Source organism: Heteronotia binoei, chromosome 17 (genome assembly GCF_032191835.1).
Source record: "Heteronotia binoei isolate CCM8104 ecotype False Entrance Well chromosome 17, APGP_CSIRO_Hbin_v1, whole genome shotgun sequence".
Taxonomy (NCBI): Eukaryota; Metazoa; Chordata; class Lepidosauria; order Squamata; family Gekkonidae; genus Heteronotia; species Heteronotia binoei.
In genome coordinates this window covers 39,616,954-39,633,960 of record NC_083239.1, presented here as the reverse complement: position 1 = coordinate 39,633,960, position 17,007 = coordinate 39,616,954, and the positions used below count along the sequence as shown (strand labels likewise).

The following is a 17,007-nucleotide window of genomic DNA, read 5'->3' as shown; positions in this document are numbered from 1 at the left end:
TGCTAGCTCCAGTTTGGGAAATTTCTGGAGATTTGGGGATGGTAATTGGGGAGGGTGGAGTCTGGGGAACAGAAGGAGATCTGTGGGAATGTGATGCCATACAGTCTACCCTCAAAAGGGAACTGATATGCATAGATCAGATATAATTCTAGGCCCACCTAAAGCTTCAGAACCCTGCAGTAATTACCCTCTCAAAAGAACCCCAGAACAGTCCTGTTAGATCAGACACACAGTCCATCTAGTCCAACATTAGGTTTGCTAGCTTTGGATTGGGAAATACCTGGAGGTTTTGGGGGGGTGGAGCCTGGGAATGGTGGACTTCGGAGAAGGCATGGGAGGGACCTCAGCTGGGAATAAGACCATAGAGACCACCCTCCAAAGTAGCCATTTCATCCCAGGAGACTGTTCTTGGTCATCTGGAGATCAAATATAATAGCAGAAGATCTCCAGTTGCCAACTGTCCAACATCCTATGTCACACAGTGGCCAGCCAATCACCCTGGAGGGCCAAACAAACAGGCCATGGAGCCTGAGGCTTTCCTCTGATGCTGTCTCTCAGGGCTCAAAGGTATCTCAGAAAGAGGAACCACAGATCAAAAATGCCTAAACCAAACCAAAAAATCAATAAAAAGACTCTGAGCCATCCATCCATCTATCTATCTATCTATCTATCTATCTATCTATCTATCTATCTATCTATCTATCTATCTATCTATCTATCTATCTATCTATCTATCTATCTATCTATCTATCTGTCTGTCTGTCTGTCTGTCTGTCTGTCTGTCTGTCTGTCTGTCTGTCTGTCTGTCTGTCTAACAAAAATGCTTATGTGACTATTGAAACAATAAGTGCATTGGCATTACAACAATCCCATATCAAAAAGCCATATCTTAAGTGACATTTCATTTTCAAAATGTTTTATTAGTTTTAGAAGAAAAAAAAGATAGGGGTAGGGAATTGGGAGATAGAAAGCACAATACATTCCGGTATTATTTTACCTAAAAAAACCTTTCAAAAATTATAATTCTACCAATGCTTCTTATTATAAAGTATCCTTTAATATTTTTGTCTCAACTACACTAATTCTATTTCACATTTTATAGAATACTCCTTTTGTTAAAATTATCCAATAATTCTGACAGTTCCAATAGAAACAGGTTTTGTAATATAGAATACAGGGAAAAAAGAAAAAATAAGTTCACATCAGAGAATCTTAAGAGTCTTGATTATCTAACCAGGCGTAGAATTTAATCCAATATTTTCTTGCTGCTTCTTTAAATTTCCCAGTTCACAACTGGGATAAGAAGTCCATCTCTGCTGTTTCCAAAACTTTTCCCACTAAGTCTATTTTCGTGGGGATTTCCTGAGACGTCCATCTTTGCTCCAAGAGGATCCTAGCTGCTGTATTAAAATGTGCCAACAAATGTCTCTTCTCTTTGGAATAGTCCTCAGGGGATATATTCAATAAAAATAGTTCTGGTTTGAAATGAATCTGTGTCTTGGTGATCTTCTGTAACATTTCATGGACCATTTTCCAATATCCTTTCACAGTCTCACATGTCCACCACATATGAAAAAGGAACCAATCTGTTTGGTACATTTCCAACATTTGTTGGACATATTAGTATAAATCTTACATAATTTCTGTGGTGTCAGATACCATCTATAAAACATCTTATATGGGTTTTCTTTAAAGGTTACTGACTTAGTTAATTTGACATTGAATTTCCGCAGTCTCTCCCAGTCTTCTAATGCAATATTATATCCAAAGTTTTTTGCCCATTGAACCATACAGTCCTTTACAACTTTGTCTTGTGTCTTCATTTGAAGTAGGTATGCATATAGTTTAGAAATTAACTTTTCTTGTGGACCCAACAGAATTTTATCAAATACATATTGCTCTGTATTAAAGCCTATCATCTTATCTTTGGCATATCTCGATCTAACTTGCATTCTCAACCACCAGTTCATTTTAATATCCATGTTTTCCAATTCCTCTTTGGTTTTCAGTTGATTGTCTTTTCCCAACAAGTCATCATACTTATAGTTCTGGTTTGTTTTTAAAAGATTTGGGTGAGTAAATGCTTCTACTGGCGAAACCCATCTTGGAATTTTTTGATAAATTCTCGGCTTCAACCATGACCAGATGTGGTACAGAGATTTTCGAAACCAATGGTTTTTAAAATAGGAGTGTCCTTCAAGTTTTTGATACCACAAAATAGCTTGTGTGGCTATTGAAACAATAAGTGCATTGGCATTACAACAATCCCATATCAAAAAGCCATCTCTTAAGTAACATCTCGAGTAACAGTAAATACGATTATTTAGAAATCTTCAACAGCAAAACTTCCTTGGAAGTTCAGTTCTTGAAGATTTCTAAATAATTGTGTTTGTTACTTCCAAGGAAGTTTAGCTGTTGAAGATTATGAAATAATTGTGTTTACTGGTGCTCAAGATGTTACTTAAGAGATGGCTTTTTGACTTTTATAAATCTTCAACACCTAAACTTCTGCAGAAAAAAAACCCAAGTCAGAATTGGGCTACAAACTCCTTCTCTGATTGATTTGACTTATTGGATAATTTTAACAAAAGGAGTATTCTATAAAATGGAAATTGAACTGTATTGCTACTAATATGCTCCCATAGTATGAGCTTCCTGTGCTATGATTTTTATTAGGCTCAAGATCTGTTGAGTGGGATCATGAGGAACGGAAACATAGAATTCTTGATCTTGTAATTGATGCATCACCTCAGTATCCTAGTCTACATAATCCTGCACTGGTATAGCTCCCCCCTTATCTGCCTCTTTAATTATGATGCTTTTGTCTGCAGCTATCTCTTTAAGAATCCTATCTATAATTAAAAGTATTAAATCAAAGATGTGCTTGTTTAAAATAGCCATCCATTTCTCTCAAAAAACTTCATTGTCGGGTGGGGGGGGGGAGAGAGTTGGTCCTTTTGAACTTGTAAACTCCGGGGGTATTATATCTACCTGCCAATGATCAATCAGCACCATCCATTGGCACCATATTGTTTTAATCGTTTTAATCGTTGAACTGATGAATTGTTTAAATGTTTCATTAATGTTTGATTGAATTGAACTGCTTTACTGTGATGTATTGCTTTTATTGTTTGTGAGCATAAAAACATAAGAGAAGCCATGTTAGATCAGGCCAATGGCCCATCCAGTCCAACATTCTGTGTCACACAGCGGCCAAATATATATATATATATATATACACACACACACACACACACACACACACACACTGTGGCTAATAGCCACTGATTGACCTCTGCTCCATATTTTTATCTAACCCCCTCTTGAAGGTGGCTATACTTGTGGCCGCCACCACCTCCTGTGGCAGTGAATTCCACATGTTAATCACCCTTTGGGTGAAGAAGTACTTCCTTTTATCCGTTTTAACCTGTCTGCTCAGCAATTTCATCGAATGCCCATGAGTTCTTGTATTGTGAGAAAGGGAGAAAAGTACTTCTTTCTCTACTTTCTCCATCCCATGCATTATCTTGTAAACTTCTATCATGTCACCCCGCAGTCGACGTTTCTCCAAGCTAAAGAGCCCTAAGCGTTTCAACCTTTCTTCATAGGGAAAGTGTTCCAGCCCTTTAATCATTCTAGTTGCCCTTTTCTGGACTTTCTCCAATGCTATAATATCCTTTTTGAGGTGTGGCGACCAGAACTGCACACAGTACTCCAAATGAGACCGCATCATCAATTTATACAGGGGCATTATGATACTGGCTGAATTGTTTTCAATTCCCTTCCTAATAATTCCCAGCATGGCATTGGCCTTTTTTATTGCAAATGCACACTGTCTTGACATTTTCAGTGAATTATCTACCACGACCCCCCCACCCGACAATGAAGCTTTTTGAGAAAAATGGATGGCCATTTTAAACAAACACACCTTTGATTTAATACTTTTAATTATAGATAGGATTCTTAAAGAGATAGCTGCAGACAAAAGCATCATAATTAAAGAGGCAGATAAGGGGGGAGCTATACCAGTGCAGGATTATGTAGACTAGGATACTGAGGTGATGCATCAATTGCAAGATCAAGAATTCTATGTTTCCGTTCCTCATGATCCCACTCAACAGATCTTGAGCCTAATAAAAATCATAGCACAGGAAGCTCATACTATGGGAGCATATTAGTGGCAATACAGTTCAGTTTCCAATAAATGAACACCCTTGTGTTCCAGTTTTCTATACGCTGCTGAAAATAACAAGGTTGGCACACCTCCTCCTGGACACCCTATAGTCTCAGCATCCAATTTGATATTAGAGCCTCTTTCAAAATGTATTGACCTTTTTGCAGTCATTTGTAAACAGAATACCTTCTTTTATGAAAAATACTAATTCATACTAATACATATTCATACAAATATGAAAAATATTTGTAAAATAGAGGGATTGGTTATTCTTAAAAATGCAATCTTAGTGACATTAGACATCTCATCAATTTACATTTACATTCCACATGAGGAGGCTTGGTTATGTGTAGATTCCCCTAGAGACGAGACAGAAACAAGTGCTACCAATGTACTTTCTGTTGGAATTGGCTGAATTAATTCTAGAGAAAAGTTATTTTAGATATAAGGGGGACTTCTGTTTCCAAATAAAAGGCGTGGCATTGGGCAGTTGATTTGCCCCTAGTGAGGCCAATGCATTTATGGCACAATTGGAGGGGGATTTTGTTAGCAGTGCCTCAGTTAATCCATTTTAATACTGTATCCTGTTCTATACAAGGTACATTGATGATGTTATATTAACACTATCTGATAAGACTAAAATAGACAATTTGGTGCCTTGCTTTAACACCATCCATCCATAAAATGTAGACGGCTATATGATATGAGCATGAATCTAGCTGTGAGACTATTTATTAAAAAATCAGACAAAAATTCATATCAACACCATGCATCTCACCACCCTAGGCACATATGTGCAAATTTACCAGTAAGTCACTTCCTCTGATTAAAGCATAACCCTACTTATGATATTGACTTTAAACCTCAAGTGGCATGCCTGGCATGCCAATTTTGACAACATGGCTACCCAACTGAAGTTATAGAGAAAGCCAGGGAACACATACAAAAAATAGAGAGAAGAAAAGAAAAGAAAGAAAAGAAATCTCGTTCACAAAATAATGTAAAATGTGCCTTTGATTTCTCTACTTTAGCAGATTCAATAAAGGAAATAATTTTGAAACACTGGCATATCTTTAGGAATATACCAGGATGTGAAACACCTCCTTTTGTAGGATTTGGGAAAACTCTTAGCATAAAAAATATTGTTAGGTCTGATTGTCTACCTATTTCCAGACAAAATCCAAGCCCAAGGGAGTAAATCAAGTGTGGGGCATGCTCCATCTGCCCCCAAGCATGGGAAACTAAAAAGTTGGCCCTTCCTAATTTTGAATGGGAACTTAATTTTTTTCAGTACATGTTCAACAAAATGGGCAGTGTATCTCATCCAGGGTACATGTCAAAAATGTATATAGGACTTCCTATGCATAGATCCAGGATTATCAAACTTAAGTCTTGAAGAAGACTTAGTAATAGATACTGCTTTTGCCCAACATTTTGGGGATCAGAGCTGCACCCTTGAGGATTTTAGATTTTTAGTTTTGGAGAGGTTAGAAATGAATTCTTACTCTAGAATAGATGTACATGTTACTAAGTTCTAGTGGATTTACAGGCTAAAGTCCCAGGCTTCACATGGACTTAATTAGTCCCTGGATCTTTCAGAATTTTTGTAAAATTGTCAAGTCCCTTCAACAGACAGCAACTGTTTTTACTTACCATTTTACTTATCATTTTACTTACCATTTAAATCTTGAGCATCCCAGGCTTTACCAATGATGAAATGACTATTAGGAATTGCAGCAGTGACAAAAATACTGGGGCCTTGAAAAGTATTTTTTTGAACTCCTTGGTAAGTCAATTTAATTTGGGACAATCTTATCTTAGCGACTAAATGTATGGCATAGCAATTATTTCTGCATCCTAACATACATTACTGAAGATGGTTATTAGATAACCATGAAGCTCGCCTGTCAAAAGTCTATGAAATGTTGGTGACAGGGCTAGCCCCACCACTAGGCAAACTAGGCAATTGCCTAGGGCGCTAGCCTTCTGGGGGTGTTGAATTTGGTGCCTCCATGTGGCTTGGTGACATTATCAGTTCAGGGGTGGGGCGCCAGAAGTTAGTATTGTCTAGGGTGCCAGACAGTCTAAGGCTGGCCCTGGTCAGTGACACCTAGGAATTACATCTTTGGTTGCCTATTATTGGTCCAATTATACTGACATAAAATAAAACAGACATACATAAAATAAAATAATCATGGGTTTCCGACTCCATAGCGAGATCCCATTAAGCAGCTCAGAACAAGGGTAAGTTTCCAGAACTCTCATGAACTATTTTAATAATTGCCATGAATAAAATTGATGAGAGACATGGATAATTCATAATGATTATTTTATTTTATGTTTAGAACAGAAGAATAATCATTAATTGACATAAATAATTTCCTTGAAGTTAAAAGAAAAGGTTAGCAGGATTAATTGACTAAAAGTAATAAAATTTTAAAAATAATAATAAAGCTGTAGGCACTAATTCAATTTTCTTTTTTATTGGTTACATTGAACAGAAATAAGAAATAGAACGAACATAAGCTGTGATGCGAATTGGAACACTGATTGAAAGGTCAGCCTGTAAAAGATAATAAATATAAATTGATGAACAATGAATTCATTTCTGTATACTTTTATTAATTTCATTGTAAATGTTTTTTTTAGCCTAACCACTCTGGAAGATTTGTATTAAGAAATTAAAACAGAGAAATTTAAAGCACCTGGATCTTTGTTTGGAGAAACTGGGCTAAGAAAATATCTACGTGAGACTTTATTTCCTTTGTATATTGCCTAGTGCCAGATTTGGATTTGTGGTTAATGTACAATACTGAGTAGAGGAAGCCAGGGAAGGGCGTGTGGGGAGAAGCTGGGAAAGCAACGCATTCCACAGGAAGACGTGGGAACCGCACCAATCTGACCACAGACAGAGTGACGGACAGTGGAACCAGCAAATACCAGAGCGAGATGATAATTTTTTGGGGTCATAAAGTGCTGGCCTGGGAGCACATGGCTGCCTTCTTCTTACGGAGCCCTGGCCAGCCCACTCAGAGCTGCACTCCGGTGGTCTCCAGCACAAAAAAAAGCCCTGGTATGCTGGACCTAGAAACTGGAGTCACCAGCCTCCAAGTGGGCACCTACATTCTCCCAGAATTACACCTGCCCAGATGACAGGGACGAATCTCCCTGGAGGAAATGGCAGCTTTGAAGGGTGGACTCTATGGCATCACATCCTGCTGAGGTCTCTCCCTGCCCACTCCAGGCTCCACCTCCTTATAGCCTTGCGTTTAGTTTATTATGATCAAAGATCAGGTGCATGTCAAACGTTCTTCGCTATAGCACATTAGAATTAAAATGGGAGCTCAATGCAATACATACAAGCAGGGGTCATTTTGTAGAAAAAGAAGTACCAGAGCTCATTAGCACAACTCATTTGCATATGTCACACACCCCAGAAGGTGCACTAAATTCTATCAGCTCAGCACGTACTTTAAAATGCTTCTTGAATTATAATTGTCCTAATAAAACCTTACTCTCATCAAACTTAACATTACTTTCTCCTGTGTGGCCACAGTGGCACGAGGAAGATTTCCACCGGTCTGCTTTATATGTTTTGGTTATTTTCCCATTTTCTGTGAGGAAAAATATTAGAAAGTTTGTCAAATCTTAAGAATTCAGCAAAATTCTCACCGGGAGGTAGGGGGTGAACAAAAGCAAGTGGGGGGGTGTGTGGAGAGAGAGAAAGAAAGAATGGAATAAAATTGAGAGGTTCTGGAGTTCTGCTCCTGTGAGCTCCTGCCTAAAATGAGGCCTGCATATAAGGAATATAATACCTTAGTTAGAATAAGAACGTTAAAGCAGGATCAAGTTCTGTTGCCTAATGAAACATGCCGAAGCACAAAAGCTCACTTCCTAATCTCCAAGAATTTTCCCAACCTGGAACTGGCAGCCCTATGGGGGAGCCCTGGCTGATGCCTTCTGGTACCCTGCAGACTAGACATCTTCCCCACGCATTATTTACAAATGCTTTAACCTCCCCCCCCCCTATAATTCTTTTTGCATTGCTCTCTTCTTTCCGGCTGCATACCTCCACCTGCGACACGCATCAGATGCACCAAGATGAAGCTTCTGCTATTCTTTTGCAGTTTATGCCAATAAGAACTTCACCAAGTTGATATTAAAGGCTTAGAAGCAGAGCCAGCCAGTTTTGGTGTGGTGGTTAAGGTGTGGACTCTTATCTGGGAGAACTGGGTTTGATTCCCCACTCCTCTGCTTGCAGCTGCTGGATGGCCTTGGGTCAGCCATAGCCCTCACAGAGCTGTCCACGAAAGGGCAGCTTTTGGGAGAGCTCTCTCAGCCCCACCCACCTCACAAGTTTTCTGTCATGGGGAAGAAGAGAAAGGAGATTGTGAGACTCTGATTCAGAGAGAAGGCTGGGGTATAAATCCAACATCATCATCATCATCATCATCATCATCATCATCATCTTCTTCTTCTTCTTCTTCTTCTTCTTCTTCTTCTTCTTCTTCTTCTTCTTCTTCTTCTTCTTCTTCTTCTTCTTCTTCTTCTTCTTCTTCTTCTTCTTTCTGCAAACTCAACCATTGCTGAAAGAATCCTTAAATTAAACACACACACTGCATTCAGAACATTCACCATATCACACAACAGCGTTCAACTCCCCCATCTACCCACGAAGTTGAGGGTTAGGTGTGGATCATCCAGCATTTCCACACACCCTTGAGAGCTCCTCTATAAGAGGCAGGCTTGAGAAGGACGAGGAAGGTAGGGCAGTAAGAGGATGATCACTTTCATTGCTGAACAGCTGTTGGGTGACTGAAGGACTTCATTTCTCATTCATCCAGAATCTCTGGTCTGTTCTTCCAAGGGAAATCTCTCACAGGACTCTGTGCTCTCCTGTCTGCTGTGACACCATTCAACCTCCATCCAGGTCAGTGCAAGCAAACGAACCATGCAGAGTTAAATCCTTTTGAGCAATGCAGATTCTGTGAATTTGGCCGATCATGAGAAGGAGGGCAGGAAGGGGTGCATGAGTGGTTAGTCCTTATGGTCCTTTCTTACATGCCTAGGGATATGCTGATCACCATTTTGAGGTCAGATAGCAATTTTGTCCTGGCCAGGAATCCTGGAGGGGGTTTTGCCATCTTTTGGGTAGTCATGGTGTGTGGATGTGTGTGTGTTTGTGTGTGAATTGTCTGCATTGTGCACAGAGTTGGACTTTGATGACCCTGAAGATCTCTTCCTGTTCTATGATTCTCATTCTATTCCATGGAAATTCATAAGCTTAGAAGGTGTGTAATTCCGCTTATGATTGCAGGAGATTCGGGGGGGGGGGGGGATATGTGAGTTTGTAGCAGCAGAATTCAACAAGAATCTGGTAGCCCCTCAGAAACTATTTTGAGAGTGAGTTTAGTGTAGTGTAGTGGTTAAGTATGCGGACTCTTATCTGGAAGAACTGGGGCTGATTCTCCACTTCTCCACATGAATAATCTCCTTCTTCTTCTTCTTCTTCTTCTTCTTCTTCTTCTTCTTCTTCTTCTTCTTCTTCTTCTTCTTCTTCTTCTTCTTCTTCTTCTTCTTCTTCTCCCTGCCTTTCTCCCAAAAAGTGGCTTGCTTCTTTCTTTCTTTCTTTCTTTCTTTCTTTCTTTCTTTCTTTCTTTCTTTCTTTCTTTCTTCTTTCTTTCTTTCTTTCTTTCTTTCTTTCTTTCTTTCTTTCTTTCTTTCTTTCTTTCTTTCTTTCTTTCTTTCTTTCTTTCTTTCTTTCTTTCTTTCTTTCTTTCTTTCTTTCTTTCTTTCTTTCTTTCTTTCTTTCTTTCTTTCTCTCTCTCCCTTCCTTCCTTCCTTCCTTCCTTCCTTCCTTCCTTCCTTCCTTCCTTCCTTCCTTCCTTCCTTCCTTCCTTCCTTTTTACTGGTGTGTGTGTGGGGGGGTATTGGCAAATTTCCTGCATTGTGCAGTGGGTTGGACTATATGACCCTGGAGGTCCCTTCCAACTTTATAATTCTATGATTCCCCCTCTGGTTTATTCTCCCAGCAACCCTGCGAGGCAGGTTAGTCTAACAGTGGCTCTCCAGATGTTTTTTGCCTACAACTCCCATCAGCCCCAGCCAGCATGACCAATGGCTGGGGCTGATGGGAGTTGTAGGCAAAAAACATCTGGAGAGCCACTGTTCCCTACCCCTCTAACTCAAGGTCAAACCCAATGAGCTTCCATTGCACAAATGGGGTTTTGAACCTGGGTATCTCAGACGTGAGTCTGGTCCTCTTAACCATGATAATCACACTGACAGAATTTATTCCAGCTTGGGCTTTTGTGATCAGGACACACTTCATCCGATCCATAGAGTGTCCATCCTTAAGAGAGAGTTTCTGTATCTTGAGTTACACGCAACAAGAAGATGGAAATGGGAAGCATTACAAAACTGAGGCCTGCTGGGATTGCAGTGGAAAGTGCCTCCAAATAGGTTTGCCATCCTCCAGGTGGGGCCTGGAGATCTCCTGGAATTACAGCTCATCTCCAGGTTACAGAGATCAGTTCCCCTGGAGAAAAAAATGGCTGCTTTGGAGGGTGGATTCTGTGGCACTGTACCCCACTGAGGTCTCTGTCCTCCCCAGCCTCCAAACCCTGGCAGCCCTACCCCCAGCTACCCACCCCTGCTGATAGGGTTACCAGGTCTCCCACAGCAGGGAAGGGTGGGTAGTGTTGCCAGCTCCAGGTTGGGAAACTCCTGGAGATTTGGGGGTGGAGCCTGAGGAGGACAGGGACCTCATTGGAGTACAATACCACAGTGTCCACCTTCCAAAGTGGTGATTTTCTCCAGGGGAACTGATATTATCCTTCCAGTGATAAGCTGAATTACCAAGGGATCCTCAGGTCCCACCCAGAGGCTGGCAACCCTACCTGCTGTGGGCAGAAGAGATGTGGTGACCCTCCCTCCAACTCTCCTTGTATCAGACGAAGGAAGCTTTGACTCTTGTGAGCTTCGACCGTCTTGTTGGTCTTCAGGGTGCTCTGGAACTTCAGTCTTGCTCTTCAACTGAAGACCAACACAGCTACCCGCCTGAAACATTGTAGACCATGCGGACAACTGAAATGGTACTTGCCACATAAGGGATGTGTCCTCCTTTCCTTGGCAAATGCTTCTGGGGGCCTCCTGTTCTTAGGTGGGAGGGGTGCTTATGAGGTGGACGGTGGGGACAGCTTTGCCGCTGAATGACTGAGACGTGAAACAGGATGTTCATTTCTGCAGAACGAGACAGGAAATTAGACTCGTGCCAGTCTGAACTGCCTTGTTCTTGAGGGTGGTGCTGGTGTGGTTAAGCAGGGTTGCCAACTCCAGGCTGAGAAACTCCTGGAGATCTGGAGGGTGGGCAGAAGCTGAGGAGGGGAAGGAGCTCAGCAGGGGTGTGATCCCGTACAGCTGGCCCTCCAAAGCTGTAGCCTGGAAATCAGTTCTAATCAGGGCTCTTGTTTTGAGCAAGAATGCAGTTCCAGCTGACTTGGTGCCAGGGTGTGACCTAATATGCAAATGTGTTCCTGCTGGGCTTTCTCTGCAAAAAAAAAAAAAAGTCTGGTTATAATTCTAGGAGAACACCAGGCTCTACCTAGAGCAGGCAGGGGGTCCCCAATGTGGTGCCCATGAAGGTTGCTGGCTAGCAGGTGATGGCTGGAGTCAGAGGTGGAATTTTAGCAGGGGCTCCTTTGCATATGAGGCCACACACCCCTGATGTAGCCAATCCTCCAAGAGCTTACAAGGCTCTTTTTTGTAAGCTCTTGGAGGGATTGGCTACATCGGGCGGGGGGGGGGGGTGGCCTAATATACAAAGGAGCTCCTGCTAGAATTCCACCCCTGGCTGGAATTCTCCCAGGGTTTGCCCCAGGTGGGAGTGGGGGATCCCTTGATTTTGTGGGCTCCTGCTTGCCGCTGGCCAGCTGGTCATGGGGGGAAGCCACATTCCAACAGCCACACCCCAATGCAATGTCCCCGATGTGATGACATCACGTGGAAGTGACATCATCACACTGGGGACTTTGTGCAGCAATGCTCTGGTATTTGGGCCAAAACTCTAGAGTTTTGCCCAAAAGACCAGAGCATCACCATGCCAGTTACTATAATTCTCATGATGAGAATCATGTGTGATGTCATCACAGCAGGCACATCACACATAGCAATGCCACCTTGACCCCTCCCCCCCACTTCCAGAAAGCTCCCTCCCACTTCCCTGTGGCAAATGCCTAGGACTTGGCAACCCTAAGGTCTCCTGGGATCTCCAGGTGAGAATGGCATTCTACTCTGCTGAAGTTCCTCCCCTCCCCAAACCCCGCCCTCCAAAGCCACGTCCCCTCCCAAATCTCCAGTTATTTCTCAATTCCAGCCTGGTAACCCTCATTACTGAAGAGCCCCGTGCCACCGAGTGTTAAAGCTGCAGTCCTAAGCTCTGCTCATGACCTGAGTTCGATCCCCGGCGAAAGCTGGGTTTTCAGGTAGCCGGCTTGAGGTTGACTCAGCCTTCCATCCTTCCGAGGTCTGGGGGGGAAGTGTAGATGACTGGGGAAGGCAATGGCAAACAACCCCATAAAAAGTCTGCCGTGAAAGCGTTGTGAAAGCAACGTCACTCCAGAGTCGGAAACGACTGGTGCTTTCACAGGGGACCTTTCCTTTCCAACCCTCATTATACAGACAGCAAGGTCTGTATAAAATTCACTGTTGCCTGCGTCTAAGGTTGCCTACTCCAGGGTGGAGAATTCCTGGAGATCTGGGGATGGAGCCCGGGAAGGGAAAAGTTGGGAGGGGAGCAGTAGGGATGAGATGCTATAGACTCCACCTTCCAAAGCTGCCATATCCCCTCAAGCAATGTAGGGTTCAATGTATTTTTGTGAACGGTGTAATGAAGATTGGTATAGTGTTCCGAATACAAAAGTATTGTGATTCAGAAACTTATTTTCTTGGTGAAAGTCACTGATTTCTCTGGTGTTGAAACTTTAAACGGCCAACCAGTGGAATTACACAGCTCATTGGCCGCCAGTGAGAAGTAGAGTCTACAACTAGTGTGAACTATTATGGTTAACCCTTGACAAAGGACTAATTGTTTGAAATGGACTGTGTGTGTGTGTATATACACACACACACACACACACATATACAGGGCTTTTTAGACCCAGCCCCGTAGCTAGGGGCCTTGGGAGGGTGGGGAGGGAACTTGGTGGGGGGGTCATAGGGGGAGGGAGCCGTGGTGGTGAGAGCAGGAAACTGGAGAGGCTGGGGCCGCCCCTCTCCCTTCCCTTCCAGTGCCCCCCCTGCTGCAGATTCAGTCTCACTGACATTTAAAGGCACCCACACACCTTCAAAAGCAGAAGCAGTTGCAAGCTTCTGAACTTGCCTGAGATCTAAAGGCCAACCGGCTGGTAGTGAGACTACAAAACTAGGGGAACCTCTCCCAGACCTGGGGACTGGCAAGACTACTGGTGACATTCCAGCATCCCACCAAAACTCCGTGGTTTAACCTTCTGGCAACCAGATGGTGGAGCACAAATTTCAGGGCAAAAGATAAGAACATAAGAGAAGCCATGTTGGATCAGGCCAATGGCCCATCCAGTCCAACACTCTGTGTCACACAACCCCAACCCCAACCCCAAAAAACCCCAAACCCAAGTGCCATCAAGAGGTCTACCAGTGGGGCTAGAAGCCCTTCCACTGTGCCCCCCACAAGCACAAGAACACAGAGCATCACTGCCCCAAAGAGTTCCACCAATAAGCTATGGCTAATAGCCACTGATGGACCTCTGCTCCATATGCTTATCCTTTCCCCTCTTGAAGCTGTCTATGCTTGTAGCCGCCACCACCTCCTGTGGCAGTGAATTCCAAATGTTAATCACCCTTTGAGTGAAGAAGTAGTTCCTTTTATCCATTCTAACCTTACTGCTCAACAATTTCATGTCCTCTGCAGGTCTTTGCTCGTGAGCTCCACAGTCAGTTGGTTGGTAGCTGTTGAAAACTGATCGCTCAGATAGATGGACAATGATCTGATCCCACATGGCAGTACTTACGTCCTTCTTTTTCCATCCAGGAGAAGACAGAAGCAAGGAGAGTCTCCCCCAAAAGGCCATGGAAGACACAACTTAACTTGCCTCTCTTGTGGTTGCTCACCCAGATTCCATTGTCACCATGGCCAGCTACAATAACTCTCATGACGATGACGATATCTTCCAGCAACCTTTGTGGAAAAATCTGAATATTCTCTGCGTGGTCATCCATAGCATTGCCTTCGTGCTGGGGGTCATTGGAAACGGGCTCATCATTTTCATCACTGGCTTCCGTATGAAGAAGACGGTCAACATCATCTGGTTCCTCAACCTGGCCATTGCCGACTTCACCTTCACCTTCTTCCTGCCCCTGCGCATTACTTACCTAGCTATGAGCCTTCACTGGCCCTTTGGGGAGGCCATGTGCAAGTTAAACAGCAGCTTGGCCTTCGTCAACTTTTACGCCAGCATCTACCTCCTCATGGTCATCAGCATCGATCGCTGTATTTCCGTGTTATGTCCTGCGTGGGCTCAGAATCACCGGAACCCCCGATGTGCTTCCTTCGTGGCTCTCGGGGTCTGGATTCTGGCCCTCGTGTTGAGTTCACCAGAGATCCATTTTAAAAAGACCACAGAGGATAATAATCAGACCTACTGCTATAGCCACTATAGCCATGATGAGAAACAGGCAGAAGTCACCTTCCGTGACATTATTATCAGCCGTTTCATCTTTGCCTTTGCGATCCCCTTTCTAGTTATCCTTATTTGCTATGGGACGATCGTTCTGCGGCTGAGGAGGGTCCGCTCGGTGCAGTCAAGCAAGCCTTTCAAGGTCATCACTGCAGTGATTGTGGCTTTTTTCATCTGCTGGCTCCCCTACCATGTTTTCTCTTTCCTGGAGCTTCAGTTTCACAAGGACCCCACACAGAAGTGGATACCCCTTATCGGTGTTCCTTTGGCTACCAGCCTGGGTGTCATGAACAGCTGCCTGAATCCCATCCTGTATGTCTTCATGGGGCATGATTTCAAGGAAAGGCTGAAACACTCCATCCTTGCTGCATTTGAGACTGTCTTTGCTGAGAACGGAAGGCACAACACAACACAAACTAAGGCCAAATCTTCAGTGGACTTGGACGCTCAAGACTTATAAACATTGCTGGTCTTGGTTTCCAAAATTTCCCACCTTCCCCGCAAGACCATTCGATGTATCTGTTCATAATTCCACACCAAACCAGTTATGTGCTGTCTGTAGGACTACCAGTTTCCCCGTTGTAAATGGAAAGCTTCCCACTGACCTTCCCCATTGCCCACCTGTGCTTTGACCAGTGGCAAAAGGAAAATAAAGAAAAAGATCACTGCTGGCCTCCATGCTAGTATGTCTCTTCTGGGCAGGGGCCATGTTGTAGAAAAAGAGCCGCTGGAGCTCATTAGCACAACTCATTTGCATATGCCACACACCCCTAAAATCGCCGGAACTGCGTCACTCATTAAAAGAATTGTCCCTCCCCTCTCCAAACCCCGCCCTCCCCAGGCTCCACCTCCTAATAGCCTTGAGTTTATTTTACTACAATCAAAGTTCTTCGCTAATATACATTAGAATTAAAACAGGAGCTCAATACAATACATATAAGAAACAGAGGTAAAATACATTAGTTAGAATAAGTACGTTAAAGCAGGATCAGGTTCTGTTGCCTAATGAAACATGCCGAAGCACAAAAGCTCACTTCCTAATCTCCGAGAATTTTCCCAACCTGGAACTGGCAGCCCTATGGGGGAGCCCTGGCTGATGGCTTCTGGTACCCTGCGGACTAGACATCTTCCCCGCACCAACTAAAAATGCTTTCCCCCCTCCTGTCTTTTTGCATCCAGCATTGTTCCCTTCTTTCCGGCTGTATTTCCCTACCTGTGACAGACATCAGATGTACCAACAGGCTTTTTTTCCTCTGGAGGGAAGTGGTGGAATGGAGTTCCAGAACCTCTTCATGGAAATGAATGCTAAAAAAAAAGTTGAAAAGTTCATAAGGGGCACTCGTGTGTTTCTCCTCCGTTTCCCTCCTGAGAGTTCCAGCACCAATTTTTCCAGAAGAACTCTCCCCCCCCACCCCCGTGTACCAAGATGAAACAGCTGAAGCCGCTCCCATTCTTTTACACTTTATGCCAATAAGAACTGCACCAAGTTTATATGAAAGGCTTAGGAGCAGAGCCAGCCAGGACCTGGGGTCCCACTCCACCTTACATATCTGCAAACACAACCATTGCTGAAAGAATCCTTGGATTAAACACACGCAAACACACTGCTTTAACACCATGCACAGCAGTGTGTCACACAACAGTGTTCAGCTCCCCCAGCTACCCACAAAGTTGAGGCTTTGGTGTGGATCATCCAGCATTTCCTTGAGCATTTCAAACACCCCCTTGAGAGCTCTTCTATAAGAGGAAGGCTTGAGAAGCAGAACAAGGGAGGCGGGGCAGTAACAGGATTGGCAGATGATCTGTTTCATTGCTGAACAGCTGTCGGCTGACTGAAGGGCTTTATTTTTCATTCATCCAGAATCTCTGATCGGTCCTTCCGAGGGAAACCCCTCACAGGAGTCCATGTTCTCCCATTTGGGACACCGTCCAACCTCCGTCCAGATCAGTGCAAGCCAATGAACCATGCAGAGTTAAACCCTTCTGAGCAATGCTGATTCTGTGAACTTGGGCAGAGAAGGAGGGCTGGAAGGGTTACATCAGTGGTTAGTTCTCATGGTCCTTTCTTATGTGCCCAGGAAAATGTCTATTACCACTTTGGGGTCAGGAAGCAATTTTCTC

General features: G+C 43.4%; 2 protein-coding genes across 2 annotated transcripts in view; both read left to right on the top strand.

Moving 5' to 3' along the window:
* Positions 1 to 17,007, top strand: part of LOC132586006 (uncharacterized) — a 476,363-nt gene that overhangs the window by 424,685 nt on the left and 34,671 nt on the right. The gene's annotated exons all lie outside the window — the stretch shown is intronic.
* Positions 14,339 to 15,346, top strand: LOC132585826 (chemerin-like receptor 1). Its single transcript, XM_060257703.1, has one exon. It carries the CDS (start codon positions 14,339 to 14,341, stop codon positions 15,344 to 15,346), a length of 1,008 nt encoding a protein of 335 aa, XP_060113686.1.